Source organism: Xyrauchen texanus, chromosome 25, assembly GCF_025860055.1.
Source record: "Xyrauchen texanus isolate HMW12.3.18 chromosome 25, RBS_HiC_50CHRs, whole genome shotgun sequence".
In the NCBI taxonomy this organism is placed as follows: domain Eukaryota; kingdom Metazoa; phylum Chordata; class Actinopteri; order Cypriniformes; family Catostomidae; genus Xyrauchen; species Xyrauchen texanus.
This window is the reverse complement of record NC_068300.1, coordinates 20523265-20543502: the sequence shown is the minus strand read 5'-3', so window position 1 is coordinate 20543502 and position 20238 is coordinate 20523265. Positions and strand designations below refer to the sequence as shown.

General features: G+C 36.1%; 1 protein-coding gene across 1 annotated transcript; it reads right to left on the bottom strand.

Annotated features, from left to right (window-relative positions):
* Positions 1 to 8046: 8046 nt before the first annotated feature.
* idh3g (isocitrate dehydrogenase (NAD(+)) 3 non-catalytic subunit gamma) lies at positions 8047 to 19993 on the bottom strand. The gene is made up of 14 exons (XM_052090994.1): positions 19907 to 19993; positions 17928 to 17975; positions 17537 to 17548; positions 17340 to 17437; positions 17070 to 17185; positions 16915 to 16975; positions 16580 to 16712; positions 14533 to 14666; positions 14328 to 14430; positions 13963 to 14109; positions 13004 to 13098; positions 12715 to 12775; positions 12181 to 12316; positions 8047 to 10707 (listed from the first exon to the last, which is right to left on the bottom strand). The coding sequence occupies exons 1-13, from the start codon at positions 19970 to 19972 to the stop codon at positions 12215 to 12217; spliced, it is 1176 nt and encodes a 391-aa protein (XP_051946954.1). The 5' UTR covers positions 19973 to 19993; the 3' UTR covers positions 8047 to 10707; positions 12181 to 12214.
* Positions 19994 to 20238: the final 245 nt, after the last annotated feature.

Sequence of the window (20238 nt, the reverse complement as noted above, 5' to 3'; positions counted from 1 at the left end):
ATACCTCAGTAGATGGGTGCAGAGTATATAATATGTAGAATTATATTATATATCATTAAAATAAAGTGTTAGACTAAACCTGTAAAATCTATTTTCTTTTCTCTTTACATCATAATAACTCTCCTAACATTTACCTCATACATTCCCTTCCAGAGGGACTTTGTTCCCTTCTCACTCAAAGCGCTCGTGCTTGTTAAAATGTGGCGTGTTGCTATAGCAACCATGTTACGTTACGTTTCCGTTCATCCAACGAAGGTCGTCTTGTTTAAACAAGGCTTGTTTAAAGGAGGACACTCTGTATACTGCAGCCTTCAAAGAACATGACCTCCGGAGGATGCATCCTTCCAAACGAGACACAGCCTTTGTTGTGCACATTATATGAATGTGCTATTTTAGGATTATAAACTACTGTAGTGTGGGGATGGGTGACAGGTCATTAGTGTGACTCCAGAGTGTATTAAATGTACTTTAATAATGGAGTAGTAAGAAAAGAGAGACCCCATAAAGCCTTAGAGCTTTTGTGTCAGGGCTTCATTATACTTTGGGGATTAAGGAGCTTTGCCTATCATATTCTCTTTAAATTGAAACTGGGTGGAGAATTGAGTAGTGTGGATACTGTAGCTGTTAACCAACCCTAAAAAATTCCTCCTTGCCTTATATCATCACTAGGATTGTTAAAGCAAAGTGTCAGACTCATATACTTTCCAAAACATTTCCTCCTCTCACTCATGGTGAAACAAAGATCCATTTTTGGATTGGAAAATGGTTAGGAATGGTTTTAGGGTGCCTGATGAAAAATCATTTTGGGATAACTGAGGGGACCCTGGATCATTGAAGACTTTGAAGGAAATGAGACTCTGAATGGTTGATTTGTGCTCTGCTGATCAGCCTTGATGAAAAATCTGCCTTCATCATCATTTAGGTGCACACTCATTATCACAAGATGAATACAACAATGAATCAAGCAGATAAAAAACTTAAAAATTATGAAAATAATGTTTCTACATTAGCAAGCAGGTAAGTGTAGAGACAATCAGTCTTGAAGATTACGAATTGTGCCAGGTAGCCAATAAACACATCACTGATTTTAAGTACAAAATACGCATTATCTTAAAATATCTGTCTTTTTTTCCTTTTCAACAACTGGACAGCAAAAGGAGAAAATAAACAACCTCAGGTGGTAGGAATAGGAATGCATAAATTCTTTGACTTCAAACTCTTCAGACATGTTTTGTAATTTCTGTTCTCTGGTTTTTGTGCAGACCTGTTTTTAGATAAACGAGACTTCTCTCGAATGCCCCCATGTCACGAGAGGGCTGTGTGAATTGTTGCTCTCGTTCCCTATCATGAACGTACAACAGGAGATCAAAATTCAGTGAACATTTTCACTAAATAATACATTTTGTTTTTTGGCACCAAACCTTATCGTATGCTTTAATAACAATCATGAGTCTCGTGGAATAATTTACATTTACATTTATGCATTTGGCAGACGCTTTTATCCAAAGCGACTCACAGAGCCCTTTTTACAGGGACAATCCCCCCGGAGCAACCTGGAGTTAAGTGCCTTGCTCAAGGACACAATGGTGGTGGCTGTGGGGATCGAACCAGCAACCATTTGCTTAATAGTTTAGTGCTTTAGCTCACTACCACCACTTAAACCACCAATTTATTAAGACTTCTGAATTATACTTTTGTGTTCTTTTGAAGCTTGAAGAGGTGGTCACCATAAACAGCCATTGTATGACATCACTAAGCATTTTTTCACAATTTCTCCCTTTGTGTTAAGAAAAAGAAAGAAAGTCTTATGGGGATTATAACAACACAGGTGTGAGTAAACAATGACTGAATTAAAATTTTTGGGTGAACTAATTCTTTAACAGTCTATGAAGGTATTTTTCTATGCAAAAGTAGTTGTATTACACAAACTAAATACATAAAGGAATATTTTGGGTTCAATACAAGTTAAGCTCAATCAACAGCATTTGTTGCATAATGTTGAGTAACACAAAAAAATATAATAAAAAATATACAATTTTAGAAAAATATATAATAAGAGGGTTTAAAGGCAGAAATGTGAAGCTAATAATTTTATAAACACACTTACATTTATTCTTCGGTTAAAACTCTTGTATTATTTGAGTTGCAAATTTGTTTAAATATTCAGGGTTGTTGGCAGTACATAGTCATTGCAACAAAGTTATAAAATTGGCTATATCCACGGAAATGGTTAGTTAGTGATTTTATCACACTAAAAACATGTTAACACACATTTTTGAAGCTATCAAAACAGTGAGTATTTTAATGTTTACGGACTGGCCTCAATCACTTCCATTGTAAGTGCCTTACTGTAACCTAGGTTTTGTTTTTTTGTTTTTAAAGAAAAGGGTGGGCAACAATTTATTTTTGTGGTAAACAATACTATGCCACAAATGCATTCAATTGATCTTAACTTGTATTGAGCCTGGAATATTCCTTAAAATAATTTTCCTTGGAAAACTAATAAAAGTGCACTGATGAGTGAGACTTATTTAAGGCATGCTTCAGAGAATTTTATTTAAGACAAACTGAAATAGCTGTGATCAACTCGGCCTCAAGAGTTTTAAAATGTACCATGTGTTCATTAAATAGTAATAATAATAAGGTTACCTTAATATTTCTGTTTATCAGATAGGAGCCGCAGAGTTTTCCGACTGATTGTGTCATAGTTAGATAACATGACTACAAACCCAAAACAAAGTAGTCGCAGTCATGCTCATGGGAAGTCCCTTTGATACAAAGAATGAAAGCAAAAGTAATCAGACTTGTGTTTTCCGGTGGATTTCAAGAAGAATCTGTTTCATCATTAACTCTTTAGAAACAGTGCATCAAGGATGGGAGGGGATAGACTAACATAAGGGGACAGAGAAAGGGCAATTTAACTGCATGGAATGCCATGAAGTCCTACAACAAACCGAAACATTTTAATGAAAATAAATGTTTCTGAGAAAGCGATTTAATCTTGCACATTCTCTTCACTTATTATTTGTTTCTTTATAATTGCATTTCACTTCTCTCTCATTCTATTTTGCATGCAATTGTCCCCTGTCTTAAATTCATTCATAAGAATTTCAATAAATGTCCTTATTCACAGTCTAGACAAGCCTTTGGCAATAAGGACATGGAGACAGAAACTAAGTGAGGTTGTATGGCTAGAAGTAGGATGGAAAATGTGACGGGTCTTTGATGGCTCATGTGATGGATTCCCCTTTTTAATGTTTTATGTTCACTAAAAACCTGCTCCATATAAACTACTGGGAGTGGGGGAGGTTGCACATTCATATAATGGATGGTATGATTCCAGCGCTCAGGGGAAATTGGGAGAGGTGTAATGTGACAGCAAAAGTAAACCATGAATTATGTGACAAGAGTTGGGGCTGATGTAAAATTGCACTCACAGAGAATTACAAATAGCCAGCACCTAAGAGGGAAAGGAGAATTAGTCATTCTGAGAGAATAAGGGCCCCAAACCCTGTTTAAACCCAGTGTACACAACTGCAGAGTGTTTCCTAACTTCCCACTGGACAGCTTTATATAGTCTGTGTCTTCTTAAAAATTAGTATCTATTTTGTGGAATTGCTAAATAAAGCAACCTTTTTAACTTAAAACTCTGACATTATAGAGTTGCGTTTCCCTAAAGCATTGCAAGGTTACGTTGATCACATCCACATCCAATGCAGTATATTTTTTTATTTTGCCATTTTATTCCTAATTATGTAACCCTTAAATTGCATAACTCTAATGCACCTGTCTGACAAGACTAGATAACACTGTACATCCACATAAACAGGCTTCATACTCAGGTGGGATCAATGTTCTTGCAACTTAGGGTTGTGTGGGCCCCTCTTGGTTTATACACACAAACATACACTCATACAAACACACTCTTTCCCTTTTTTTAGGTTTTGTCTGAGGCTCTCCGTGGGGGAATCATGATAGAAACATGCAGAGAGGGGCAACTTCTATTCAAATTAATGGGAGAAATTGGAACGCCCAACAGCAGCCAACGGTCAACCCGCCTTACAGGTAAAATATTGATACATAAAATCGCCTGTCAATCTACTCAAGGACATCCATGTGCATTACCTATACAAGACAGTATAATCGTGTTTATAGCGTAATCTCAAGTAAAAGGCTTGTTCGAGATGAGCAAAATCTGCACATCACCATAGATCACCACAAGGTACATGCCGTTTAGAAATGTGTCAAAGTCTGACTTTTTACTTAAAATTAACAAATAAAGAATTTATTTTTATGACATCCTGAGCATAATCCTTGAAAACAAATAAAAATGTCCTTGGAAAGTCCTTGAATTTAACTTTGAAGCATCTGTACGTACACTGTAAATGGAATAATGAGATATTTATCTTCTGCAGGATTGGCAAGGTGTGGGATTGACCACTTCTACCATACAGAAAAATCTGTATTTCACAGCATAATTCTGTTTGGTAAGTATGGTAAGAATCAATCAATAGAAATAGTGACTGAAACTTTACAGTTTTTATGAGTATATACGAGAAAAGCCAAAATATTCAAGAAAAAAATAACCCATATTTCTTGCACATATTCATTAGTAACCCTTCTGTTACTCACTCGACATTGTGTTTTTTGTGTAGTGACACTAGGGGTCGCTCTTGGGAGCCCAAAAACACCTTCAAATCTTTGAGAAAAGGCCAATAAGAATTGGCAAGTAGAATTTGCATGCCATGCCCATGGACATACGGTTATAAAAGGGAGCTGGAACGCAGAGTTCATTCAGAGTTTTTCTTCGGAGCCGAGTGGTTGTGTATCAGCGAGCTGAATACACTGCTGTTCCAATTCACCTCTAAAGAAGTTTACTGTTGGATATGGGGTGCATTCCACCGGCTTTCTCTCCATCTGCACGCTTAGTGCAGAGCAATGCCCCTGGGCACTTCGACACTGCTAAAAGAGTGTATTTCTCCTCTAAAGAGTAATATTTCCTCTATTTGAGCAAACAAAATGATGTTGAACGTCTTTTTAAAGATGCCTTTCGGTCTCTGTGTAGTTCCTGGGTGCGGTCGTTACCTCTCTACCTCTGACGGCCATGATCACGGCCTTATGTGTCTGGGGCAGTAATCACATTGAGGAAGCGTTCGTGGATGGTTCATGTTCTCACTGCTAGAACATGATCATGGCAACGTTGTGGTCACGGCTTTCCTTCTTCCGGGGAAAAGCCACTTCAGCTGTAACCTCCGCTGGTCCTTCTACCTACGGGTGTGAGGCCGCCCCGGTTGACACTGAAGGCGACTCGGGGGCGTCTATGGGTACGGTTCCTCAGGGTAATCACCCGTGGACCACTCATTCCCTGAGGAATTCGTAGTAAGAGCCAGTACATTTGCTAACATGCCCTGTACTGGGGTAAGTGCTCCACAGGTGTCAGTTACCCCTGTAACCTCCTGTGATGTATCTTCCGTGGCTCCCTTTTGTAGACCTGAGTCTCTCTTGGGCAGAGCCCCTAAGACTTTGGATAGTTAGTAAGAATGTTCCTAAGTGCAACTCATGAAGAGCATTCCTAAGAACATTCTCATTCAGGAATACAAAATATTAAAAATAACTTTAAAAGAAAAAACTAATCTTTATTCAAAAATAAGAAGAAAACGGGTGTTTATAAGAAATGTATGTTTAAAAATTGTTTGTGAATTTAGCCCCAGGTCTATAACATCCATAGACATTTGCATACATTCTTGGTTGCATTAGGAAATCTTATTCCAAAGTTCACTACTAAAAAACATGACATTGATTAAAAAAAGAAAGAAAGAAAGAAATTCAATACTTTAGAGTAGAAAGTCAGTTCCATTGAAATACAGTGGCATGAAATCAAGCAGACCATTCAAATGAGACATCCCGAAAATACATATGAAGTAACTCATTTTTGGAGGGAGGAAGGGGTCAAACTAAATATTGTGTTGAGTACAGTTGAAACACTGTGTTGAAACACTGTGAATATTTCCCTTCTAAAGCAAGTTTAAATTTTAATTTTCAGTATGCATATTAAAATTAGCATCCTCTCTCACTCTGTGGAAATTTGAAGAACATAGTACACACTGATGTGAAATTATTGGAGAACATCATTTTCAGGGGGTTATTTTTTTATTTTTCAATGTGAAGGAAACTTTGCTTGTTGTAATTATTGATTTGTATACCTTTAATTAATGTAATTTGGGATATTCTAGGATTTAATTTCACTGAGAAAATCAGGCAACGCTGTGTTGCAACTGTGCCCGCTACATAAGAAACGTTGTTGCCAATGATCCTTCTAGAGTTTTGTTAGCTTTTATTCAGTCTGAAAGCTTAGATAAGCAAAACAAATGATTGAATTAAGATAGATACAGTAGTCTCGGACTTCATGGAGTTCTATTGGAAGGAGGCAGGTGAACACTCAAACGTAAGTCTCTTTTATTTCTCACGCTTTTCTGTGTCTCACAAAAAACTCAAATACTTATTTTCAGCAACATACATATCACACCCATAAACACACTGCTGCGTGCCTCTCTCTCCTCCAGGGGTCTGGACTGCTCTTTTATCCCTCTCAGCTCTCACTGCAAACACAAAAAGCTGTTAGAGATCATTTCCCACAGGTGTCAATCCTTACATTCTGTCTCTCCTGGCCTCGCTCTCCACAGACAACGCCCCCATCACCACAATTAGATAAATAGATGATTTATAAATGATTATATGAGTATTTCCAGCAGATGTGTTAGAAATGACACAATTAAAAAAATATGAAAACAATTATATAGTATAAAATGTGTCAGTATATTTCACTTAAGTTAGGCATAATGCCTTATTTAGCACATTATAACTGTCCCCCGGGGTAGTGTTCCAACTGTACCTTTTATGGGGACAATTGTAACAAAAGTGCTCCTTTTATTCAAACACTAATTATAGAAAATAGGAACAATATATACAGGTTTTTGGCGTCTATTTTGTTAGTACTAGACAGATAAAGGTATCTCATGTGAAAAATGGCATGTTTATTCTGCTCTGTATTTGTGCAGTAGAGCAAAAACTGTTACAACTGTACTCAGTCTACCCTACACAATGGCTGGTCCCTATTCATAAGCAGAAAGAGCTTTAGAATATTACGGTCAGTACACCATAAATTATTCACCAGACTTTCTGTATATCCTATCAGTCTGTATGATCCTGATCCTCCAAATATTCACATAATTTCTTCATTGCTTTTACAACCATTTTTATAGAGCACTTTATATGCACTTGACATACAGGGCTACAGGATATTTTCCCTGAAAATTACACGCCTAAAGTCCTTGACATGTCTATTAGTTGACTGACTTGTACTGTATAATCTACAAATAACATTCCACATATTTTTTTCCACTTCATTATTTTGTTTGGAATTTCAAAGGATGTTGAAAAGCAGTGAGAAATTACTCACTGCTTTATGTATTTTTCTGAGTTATGTCATTGATCATTGTATCTCAATTTAGGCCTTTGTAGTATAATTTTATAGGATATTTGATTCTGTTCCCAGGAGTTTTCCCCTTAAACATCATCGAAAGGTTAACATCAGTGTTTTGAGTCATGAGACTTAATCTTGTAATACGATTTTGACAAGAATACATGCGATTTGTGGATGAGGATCAGTTTAAGCAGGTTTCTTATGGAAAACAATGTCATTTTAAGTAGGATTAGCTTGACACTTACTGTAGTTATAACTTTGTAACTGCCTAGTGCCCAGATTCAGTCACGATGCACCATAAGAAAAAAGTTCTACAGTAAATCTATAACGCAATGACTATATTATGTGGACAGAAAAAGCTTCTTTCATGTTGTAAAAATAAAGTGAGTCTTTTAAAATGAGGAAAAAGGATTCCTTGTAAAAATGTCATATCCATGTACAACATATCACTATAGACTGTACATGTGTTTACATCTGAGTTTTGTGCCACCTGTGATCTGCACAGTTTATTCAAGTTCACATAGCAATAAGTCACACCAAGTAGGACAACAGTTTTATTCTTTACGTCTCTGGTTTATTATTGAGCCATCAAGGATTTGTAAGATAGTACCGATTTTCAGATTTTAAACCTTTACAGTATTATCATTATGCTTATCAAAGGAACTGCATGACAGCTGATGAAAAATGTGCAGTATTACACTGAAGATTACAGTATGCAAGAAGAAGAGTTATCAGTAATACTGTGGGTTCAATACAGGTTAAGCTCATCTAACAGCATTTGCGGCATAATGTTGATTACCAGAATAATTATGACTCTTCCCTCCTTTTCTTTAGAAAAGAAAAAAATCGAGGTTACAGTGAGGCACTTTCAATGGAAGTGAATAGGGCCAATGTTTGGAGGGTTTAACCTCCAAACAAAAGTAAAATATGGAGTGCCACAGGGATCAGTTTTAGGGCCTCTGCTTTTCTCCATGTAGGCTATATGCTTACCCATGGAGATATTATCAGGATTCGTGGAATAAGTTTCCACTGCTATGCTGACGATACACAACTTTATATTTCTTCATAACCTGAAGAGATTTCACAATTCTCTAAATTAGCAGAGTGTATCAATGAAATAAAAGATCGGATGGCCAGAAATTTCCTTCTACTAAATTCTGACAAAACAGAGGTACTAATTATTTGACCAAAAAACTCTATAATTTTATAATAACTCTATAAACTATAATTTGACTCTCGATGGATGTACTGTTACATCATCTTCAACACCGAAGTTATATTTGATACCAATCTGTCCTTTAAAAATCAAATTACCAAAGTTTGTAGCAACAGCATTCTTCCACCTAAGAAATATTGCTAAATTAAGGCATATGCTCTGTTGCTGATGCCGAAAAATAATTAATGCGTTTATGACCTCAAGACTAGAACTCCTCCTCCATGTTGGACTCCACTGCTATGTGTCGCTGAATGATGATGATGACTAAATGCAGCTGGTGCCAGCCAAACATCACTTCAGTCTATTATGATGGACTTCCGAGGATGAACTGATCCCAACTCCAACCATAAGACATGGGATACTTCTTATGCCATTGGCTGAACCTTGGATTTAGGATGGACCACCGAACCTCACCGGAATTTCCGGCCAGGTGAACTGCGTTTCACATCCCTGATCTCTCCCTGCATCACCTCGGTCTATTGATGGACTACAATCTTGAAATGCATAGACTGTCAATTGCCAACAGAAGCCTTCATCAGCCAATTAAAGTCATGGTTTCAAATTATTAAACTAAGTAAGTTTTAAGGGTCAGTGTTTAAACATCGATTTTGTTTGAACTAAGATTAATGACCAATGTCTTTGAAGTCCATACTGGATTAACTGCAGAAGTTCACATAGATGCAATTGTCCTTGTTAACTATAGGCTACATAAGTAATATTTACATTATATTCATGATGTTAGCCAGAGGGGAACTGGCCCCCACAGTGAGTGTGGTTTCTCCCAAGGTTATTTTTCTCCATTAATCAACATCTTATGGAGTTTTGTGTTCCTTGCCACATTCGCCTTAATCTTGCTCACTGGGGTTATTAATACAATTATTATTTAATGACTTATTTTTAAACACGATTAACAATCGTATTTTATCTAATTACACAATGATGATTCATCGACATTTTAGATATTACAGTTTTATCTTCTGTTAATGCCTGATCTTCTATAAAGCTGCTTTGAAACGATGTGTGTTGTGAAAGGCGCTATACAAATAAAATTGACTTGAGTTTAAAGGCAGAAATGTGAAGCTTATTATTTTATGAAAGCACTTACATTAATCCTTCTGTTAAAACTTGTATAATTTGAGCTGTAAAGTTGTTTAAATATTAATTTGAGGGTTTTCTGACATTACATCATCATGGCAACCAAGTTGTAAAATTGGCTATAACTTTACACAGAAAAGGTTAGCAAGTGATTTTTATCACACAAAAATCATATTAACACACATATTGTTTACATCTTGTGGCTATAATTTCGAAACGGTGAATATTTTAACTTTTACAGATTGACCCAAATTCACTTCCATTGTAAGTACATCGAACCTGAAACATTCCTTTAAGCACTCCCTTTCAAAAGACAGAACAGGAAAAAATATGCACGGCATGCAACAGCAGACCAAAATTTAAATAACAGTGTAAAGTCCAAAAAGGTCACTGATGGGCATGCTGAACATGAAGTCCATTTAAACGTTAAACTTTGTGAGGCAGTGAAACCCAGAGAGAAAAGTAAAATACACTGCATTTTATACACAGATAAATTCAGAAATGCACAGTTGGGGGTTCTTCTATATTATTCAAGGGAATAAAAATGGATAAAATCAGGAATGCAACACGAGCAGCAGAAACAAACCCTCCATGAGATCCTCATAGCAAATAATGTATTTAAATAGAATTTAAACAAAAGAACCATTCAGAAACAATACCCTCAATGTAAAATTATGCAGAGTCTATGAATACACCACTAAGTTCAAGAATGACCACAAGCACAATGCCAAAATATGTTGCATTTCAAATGAAATCTAGAACACTCTTCTTTGGACTGAAGGTCACGTGATCCATCTCCATCTGTGATCCCTGTTAAGTCTGCATGGATCAAAGGTAAATCTCCTGGCTCATGTGAAAGCAACATTATTGAATCAAAAAATGAAGTGCAGATGTTCTCAAGAAGCTGATCCATCTGTAGAAGGAAAACAGGTCAAACTTATCAACAGTCCAACAAAGCCAGAAGTAGATCAAAAGCCAAATATCTAGGTGGATGTGACATATTTAAATCACAAGGAATCTTCTGAAAAACCACAGAGACAAATGGCATTTGGATAGTTTACGCATAACATATCCACTGACTTTCTTTTTAGGCTAAATTGGGAAGTGTAACGCCCATTTCACACATACTCTGTATGCGGTGCGTATGCGGTGCGCTACTGATCTGCAGTTTCTGTGTGCCACAAAATCATATAATCATATAAATAAATTTTCTATATTCATTAGATAGTCAACTAAAGCAAGTTTAAATAGCCTACATAGGCCTATGTAAACATCGCACTTGAAACAAACATTTTAAAACTTACCATCGACACCAATAGCTGAGGAAATTGCTTCCCATTCCTTGGCATTCAAATCTTGGCAACATATTCTGCGGGTCATAAAGAATTTTGTGTTTTTCCACCTCCACGATGAGACGAGTGTCATCCATGTCACCTTGTTTTTAAGTAGGCTACTTTTCTGTCCACCAGCCTATCAAGTGATTGCCTGCTGTGATGCGAGTGTTCCCCCCACCCCCTCCCCTAAATATATATCATGTCTATTTTCAGGGTAAAAAAAATCATATATGATGGCATTTTGCAACTTTTGGGACTATAATCATACTTTTTTGTTTTTCTTGACCCTGTAATTTAGTAACTGTAGAACACATTAACTGAAATTATGCTTATATGATGAAATTATTACAGTTTCTTGACAATCTATGTCTATTTTAATGTGAACAATGCGCTGCCACTTTAATTCAGTGCGGTGCAGCACAGCAAAAATAGACTCGGTGCGGAAACCATCGCTGCACTGCTGTATACGCACCACAACTGGAACGGATCGACGGACTGCATCCGCGTGCAGTGTAAAAGCTCTAACCTGTTAACATGGGTACGGAAAAAAAATACGCACCCCATACGCACTGCAACGGAGTATGTGTGAAACGGGCGTAAGTCTTTGTTTTTCACCCTTTTTAAATTGTCCTACTGTGTGACAAATGTATTAATCTAAATATTTTTCATACATTTAATGTAGTCTTTCAATTAATATGTGGTCATACAAGAAGCATGCATAATTATAAAATAATTGAAGAACATGTATTTGCTTAATAAATTAATATAAAAAGGCCCTCAAGGCTGAGCTATATTGTGAAAACAGTCACAGCTGAACAATGGCCTTTAGTAGGGACTATATACACCATATTCAGTAGCATGGCCTCTCGTACCTTAATTTTAAGTTTTAGATGCATTACTGCATGTCACACTGTAGAATTTGAACTTCCCAAAAGCATTTCAGGTCTAACTAGCCGGTCACATTAAGTCAGGCTTGTTATGCCTAGCCTTGGGTAGCAGTTTTGTAAGAAATTAACACACTGAATGGTCATGATAATTTGTTCAGTACTTACTTAGTATCAAGCAATGGAGTGATGCGGAAGCGGCTTAGATCTCAGTGGTGAGGGGACCACTGCTCTGAATGTTCCTCATGATAGACTGGACCACTTCTAAGGTAGTGCCCTGCCCCCCGATGTCAGCTGTGTGTAACTACAGCAGGGAGAAATAACACATTAACCATAACAGAACATTAAACATTCCTCTTTAATTATTTAACCTGAACAACATTGCTAAAACCATAGTCTTGGTCGTGACGCCTATTGGCGTTGATGCAAGAAGTTTTGTTTTTTACACTGAATTGCAAGACATGGCTGGTCATGTAATCGATGTACTATTCAGTTTCCTTTAACACTCATTGGCTTATTGCACGTTCAAGGGTATGCGTGTGCCTCTAAATGTTACTAGAAACTGAAATTCAACCACCTTGCCAGGCAGGTATTCACACCTACCAATTTAACATTAACCAAAGTTCTTTGTGATGGTTAAAACCTGTAATACAAGATGTGCTACATCATTCCAGTGAAAACAGTGTTAGAGAGCACAAGTACCCTTGTCTCATTCATGGTGGTGAGAACTGCACCTCGGATCATGTTGGCATAGTCATGAAGTCTAAGGAAGAATAGGTCATCAAAAATCAGCAAATTACAAGGATTAGTATAAAGCCACAGTGGACAAACCAGTATGAAAACTACTTTTATGCCGTCAATGCATATAGAGTACTTTTAACAAGTTGCAGTTAAAAGAGAAGGCAGAAAGCCAAAATCAGCTAAATTGAACCATCTTCCCAAAAAACATACACTAATAAAATAACACATGAGCTGAAGATTCACCACTGACTTGAGGTGATCTAACATGAGGCAGCTGGCAAGCAGCGTGGCAGTGGGGTTAGCAATGTTCCTGTTGGCAATGCTCTTTCCGGTGTTCCTGGTGGCCTGTTAATACAAATATAATTTCAGGCACTCAAATGTAAACTTAATTTCAATACAGCAACAGTGTCAAGGAAGTATAAGGGTAGTTGACATTAAATACTTTTGGAAAGTTTAAATGTCAAGTGGTGTGACATGCAATACTCCATCTTAACAGCATTTCTAATTCTTTAAAATGTTTACACATGCACTGCATGGAATATTTATACTTCACAAAATCAATTTGCGAGACCACAGCACTATTTAAAATGAACTAGTAAAGGCAAAAATGTGATTAAAAATGGTGGAAAACTTAAAAGAAATGTTGACCAGTCACAGCACCTAAAATACTCAAAATGTTTTGCTTAAAATCTTGGTGTTGATTTAAAAAAAATTATAATAATAAATGTTAATTGACAAGTTGCGTGTCAATTAACTATAAATGCATGATTTTAAAATGGGTCTATGAGTAATGTCTGCATTGATTGATAAAATATAATGTAATAGGGATGCACCGATATGAAAATTATATGAACAAATTTTCAACAAACAAGAATGAGAAAGAATAAAGATTAAATAATACATGTTCTTAGCATTATTTCTGGATTGTGCATTTAAAATGTAAAATTTAATTTGGTAAAGTTTTTATAAAGTGCGTTACTAATTAATTATAAATAAACCATTGTTTTTCCATAATGACTTCAACCGATATGCTGATGGTTTTAACTTGGTCAATAATTGGCCGATACATATAGGCAGCCGATACATCGGTTCATCCTTAAATATAATGCATTAAAAAAAAGAAACTGCAGTATCTTTTACAGGAGTAATTGTTTAGATATGCAAAATTAGCATTATACTATTCTCTGCTATATCGTCCTTTAAACAAACCGTTTCAAACACAGCGTAATCTCGTCCGTAGTTGGCACCAGGCACCAAACCAGGTCCACCCACCAGCCCAGCACACACATTGCTGACTACATTGCCATAGAGATTAGGCATCACCATGACGTCAAACTGTTGGGGCTTGGAAACAAGCTAAAAGGAACAGTTGAAGCACAGTAGGTACAGCGATACATGAAACACAATTTTTGCTAGTATAGGTACAACATAGCACATTAAAATGTATCTACATTGTGCTTTAATCACCTACTGTACAAATCTTACAATCAACTCATAAATTGGGGCAGAATAAATTCTGGAATTTAATAAAATGACAGCATGATTTTTGATTATTTTGTAAATGAGTACTTCACCTGCATGGTGGTGTTATCCACAATCATACTATCAAACTGAATGTCAGGGTATCCAGAGGCCACCTCCTTACAGCATTGCAAGAACAGACCATCAGCCAGTTTCCTTTAAGGACAAGTTAGTTAGTGAAAGAGAGGACACATTATCAGTCCAGTTGCAGTCACAACTGTGAGGTAACAGAAAAAATATGTCATAGCAATCTCTCACATGATGTTAGCTTTGTGGACAGCTGTGACCCTGCGGCGACCTTTCTCCCGGGCCAGTTTAAAAGCATAGTCAGCAATGCGGAGAGAGTTATTACGGGTGATGATTTTCAGACTCTCCACAACTCCAGATACACTCTGAAACACATGGGATATTATGCTTATTCAGTTATGAGTCTAAGGTAAAGACTGAAAAATTAATTGTTTGTGTCAAACATAAAAATGTCATAAATAATTAATAGAAAATAGATACATTTTTACATTATTACTATTGAGCATATTGATCACTCAATACTATATACTAATCGACTATTCGAGTACTCCTTTTGCACCAGCTAGTTGAATATTAAAATCGCTACTTGATTATCGCATTTGCCATTCTGTACTTTTAAAAGCATAGCAAAGTGTGGCAATAATTGTATTATTTAGATTCTTAATTATATGTCATGCAAACCAATGAACGAGGATCTGCTTTTATGGTGGAAAGAAACTGAGAAGCGGTACAGGAAACTCTGAAGCTTATCAGACCAGTTTGTGTGTACATTTACATTTATGCATTTGGCAGACGCTTTTATCCAAGTGCATTTATTACAGGGACAATCCCCCCGCAGCAACTTGGAGTTAAGTGCCTTGCTCAAGGACACAATGGTGGTGACAGTGGGGATCGAACCAGCGACATTCTGATTAACAGTTATGTGCTTTAGCCCACTACACCACCACCACACCATACCGTATGTGCATTAAATCTCTCAACATGGGCAGAGCATATTTTATAAAAAGCCAGCTTTCAACACTTGTTTTTCTGAATAAAAACTTGATGGCCTTTATGTAGCCTTAGAGTTTATATATATTATATATGAGTACTCGACTACATAATTACTCAAAACTATATACTGATATTTCTATTGAACGTTAAAAAAGTCCAGATCCCGACTGCTTAGTACAAGTATTATTTTATTCATTGGGATAACTTCTAAATTTTTTCAGAGCTCCATGTCCATGGACATTTTTGATTTTATTTCATTGTTGCCATTTAGCAGTGGGTAGTAGGGCTGTCCCAGACCAAAGATTTTCCTAGTCGTTGTTAGATTAAACCATTAGTCGACTAGTTGTTGCACATTAATTACATTCATTTATTTACTTAAATATATATTTTTGGGGGGCACCAGAAAATGGTTTGAGTTCCAGAGCTGAGAATGTTATAAGTAACACTGCTAACATTGTTCTACATTACAGAAAAATAGTAAACCGTAATAATGAGCCTTTAAACTATATATTTTACAAGCGTACGCATAAAGCTAGCCACAACAACACCGGCAAAAGCAGTAATGATTTTTAATGTGTTGGAAAAACAAGCAAGGAGACTGTCTGAACATTTTGTTAATTTATAGAGAGAAATGCACATGAAGTTAAACATGCAGTAAGCAAGGTACTAATTTAGCTTCCCCACAAATCACTTGGATAAGCCTAATTGTGCACATTTATCTAGGTTACCTAACGTTAGAGAGAGTGACTATGCTAAGTGGCTAACGTTAGGCTACTCACATGTTTCAAATGATAAGTCATGTTTGAGGTCGATGAATGATAGGCAAACGTTTGCCTGCAGAATTTGCATGTCACCTTCTTGGGGTTATCCTTTACCCTCTCGAAATGATCCCTTACTTTGTATTTCCTGCCCGACATAATTAATTTCCGCATTGACCAGCCATGTAAATGATCACGTCTTTCCATCACTGACTGCGTGACTTGGCCACTTTCTGTGGAGTTTCTTTTGTGGCCAACCGACCAATCGTCTTAATCAACCAAGACTCTTCTCATCGACTAACGGTTGGTCGACTATTAGGGGGCAGCCCTAGTGGGTATGCTACGAGAATACTAGATTTATATATGGCCACAGTCTGAACTTGCATGTCATACTGTAAATATATATACACATACATACATACATATATATATATATATATATATATATATATATATATATATAAACAGGCTGGGTTGTGTGAAAAATAAAGAGCAAGTGTGCTGAGTGGGTATTGCAAACTCCTGACCTCATGCTCCAGGCTGCTATACTCGCCCTCTGTGTTCTCTCTGATGATGATGATGTCAATGTTTTTGTGGCGTGTCTGGACTCCAGGAAGTGACTGGCAGTGCATCACATTGGCATACAGATCCAAACTCGTGCTAAGACAGATAGAGAGTGACAGCTGTCCTGAGAGCAAATAGAGATAAACTGGTCTAGACACACGGTCATGGGCAGGATGCCAAGTCTGAGGCACTCTCACATCATCTATTAAATCAAACCGAGGGGCACAATACATTTAAAACATATTCTTATATATCAGCACATTCATGATGAAAGATATACATCAATTATTTGTCTTACCGCAAAAGATTGTTCCTTGACTTGTGATTAGGGGGCATTGTGTGGTTGGTCTCAATGTTACCTGTGATTAAATAATGTTTTGTCATCTACAATTGCACTAATAATAGTGTGACAAATATAACATTGTTAATTGGTAGCTGGATGTCAAAACAGACCCTTAAGAGCAACTCCATTGCGTCTAATGGCCATAATGGCATTGTTGATGTCATCCTCACTGATTGATGAAGAATTTACGTTCACCACCTCAAAGTCCACAGGAACACAGCTGAACCTATGATTCAACAGAAACCACTTCTTTTGTTCAGTCCTCTAATATTATGTTGCATTCTCACAATAGCTAGCTTATTGAGGTGACTCATTTTGTCATGCATAATGTGTCATGCATTTTGTCATTATGGCACTTGTTAAGTATTGATTTGACGGACCTGAAAAGTTCCCGCACATGGCTGAGGAGCTCTGGTCCAATCCCATCTCCAGGAATCAATGTTACAGTGTGCCGGCCTCCATACTTGGCAGGAGGTGGCTACATAAAAAAAAGTGGGATATGAGGCAACATACTTTCCATATGTGTGATTAAACACAATTTTATTAAGAATGTTATCATAAATATTACAATACTTACTATGATTTGTCCCTTTAAGATGGAGGAGGATAGCAGTTGAAAATTAAAAATCACAGTTAGTGAAAGTGAACAGAGTCCTCAACCCAAAATGGGTTTATGAACAATCTTAACCTACAGTATGCAATTTAGAAATAACAAATTAAGCTGTGACCTAATAATACAAGTCAAACAAAAAATAAGAACAAAGTGAAAATATAGAGGATGCTCACTGAATTTCAGAGAAATTAAGACACCTTTGTTTTATTGTGATAGTAGTACCTTACGTTATAAACACAAATTAGGAATACTAATACATTTCTGGCTTCTACTTAAGTGAGTGGCACATCAATGCTTCATGGCCTAAATCTAATGTAAACAGACATTACTAAGCTGTCAGAAGACAGAAACCCACTGTGTATGTTGGTTTCCCTCTATGATTGTTGACGACTGATCCAAAGACCTACAAAAACAAACAGATGCAGCCTTAATGCATTAAAATGGCTTTAGAGTTACTTGGTTTAAAGGAATATTCTGGGTTCAATACAAGTTGAGCTCAATCGACAGCATTTGTGGCATAATGTTGATTACCACAAAAAAATTATTGAGTCGTCCCTCGAGGTTACAGTGAGACACTTACAATGGAAGTGAATGGAGCCAATTTTTGAAGGGTTTAAAGTCAGAAACGTGAAGCTTATAATTATATAAAAGCAGATACATTAATTCTTCTGTTAAGACTCATGTATTATTTGAGCTGCAAAGGCTAAATCATAATTTTTACAGTTGTTTTAGGATTACATTGTCATAGCAATGACAATTTGAAGTTGAAAATTGTCTATAACTTTACACAGAAACGGTTATCTCGAAAATCATGTTGACACATATTGTTTACGTCTTGTTGCTATACTTTTGAAACAGTATTTTAACTAGGGCTGTCGATTTATCACGTTCATTTAGTGAGATTAATTTGACAAAAAATAATGCGTTAAAACAAATTTACGCAATTAATCGCACCATAATAAGGAAGATTCCTGAGAAATGCAAGCTTGTAGTATCACCTGTTTACTCCAAAGGGCATTAAGTGATATTTCAGCTGTATGAGCAAAGCGCAGCTTATACGGTGAAGAAAACAACCTTCAGCAGCAACAACACAAACATACGTTACATTTTTGCGTTCAAAACACTTGAAGGAGCGCAAATGCGAACTAAGGGATCTCAAGATGTGTTTAAAGATTGAGTATTAAACTATATTTAACTTGAAACAGTTAACTAAACATTTTAGGTTTATGATGCAATGCACCCGAGACACTACACAAGCATGTCTGACGCAGGTGTAAATTGACGGGCTCTTAAACAAGCCCTCATAATAAATCTCCAACTGATTGACAAATTCACTTGTGAAATTGCTGTGAACTGTATGCCAATGATTGACTTATGATCAATAATATAGTAGTAAACAATATATTGTATTCTAAAACCGCTTTTTGTATCGTCTTACCAATGATTAACTCTTCTGCTACAAGAATGTAATGCATTTTAATTATCTGAATATTTTTTATTTTATATATATATATATATATATATATATAATTTTTTAATATTTAAAAATAATTATATACTGATATAAATATGTATACTCTTTATATATTGAATTATTGTTATATGAGGGGCTTTCTCAGCAAATATTTGTGTATGCGATTAATTAATAGGGACACCATATAATTAATTCGATTAAAAATGTTAATCGATTGACAGCCCTAATTTTAACATTTACATACTGGCACTTTTCACTTCCATTGTAAGCGCCTCATTGTAAAAGTCCAAATTATTTGGTAAGCAATATTATGCAACAAATGCCGTTGACTGAGCTTAACTTAACCCAGAATATTTCTTTAAGTGTGGACATTAAGGTATACTGCAGCGTTGCCATTATGGCTTAGTTTCATACAAGAGTGAGCTGTCTACCTAGACAGAACGTCGGTTATCGTAGGTGGGTTCGAATGTTCTCTTCATTCAAATGTGCCTACTTGACCTACGATATTCAAAAAATGCTTTCTAGGTAGGCAGTACACAAGGCTATGAAACGAAGCCAACCACTTCAATTCCTCTCATGGCCGCTGTCACTATAAAGAAACGTCATGGCATCTTAATCGCGTCGACTAAACGGTATAATTTTTTTTGGCAAACCACTGTATAACATTTCTCACTAGCTACACTACATTTACAACGTAGACAACCTGCAATGTATAAACTGCTGTTTAGCGAGCTAATATGACCTTGCGTTAGAAAAGAGACACACTATATTTAACACAGACACACACACACAATCCGAATTATCATTTGTATTTGTAAGATGGCCCTGGTAATATGGTGATAATAAAATAAAAGACTTGCCTTGGCTGTATTCCACAATCGTCCTACCAAAACTGGCTTTATAGCTTTAGTGAGGGTAGCCATCATGACAAGAGTGTATGTGCTTTGTATTCCGGATAAAACACCTCTCAAGACAAGAAAGGTTCCGGTGTAAGATTTTTCTTTCCGGAAAATAAATAAATAAATAAAAATAAAAAAAAATATATATATATATATATATATATATATATATATATATATATATATATATATATATATATATATATATAATTTCCTGATTCATGAGATCTTTGCATGTGGTGTATAAAGTTTGATTTTTATACAATTTAATAAAAAAAAACATTTTTTTTTTT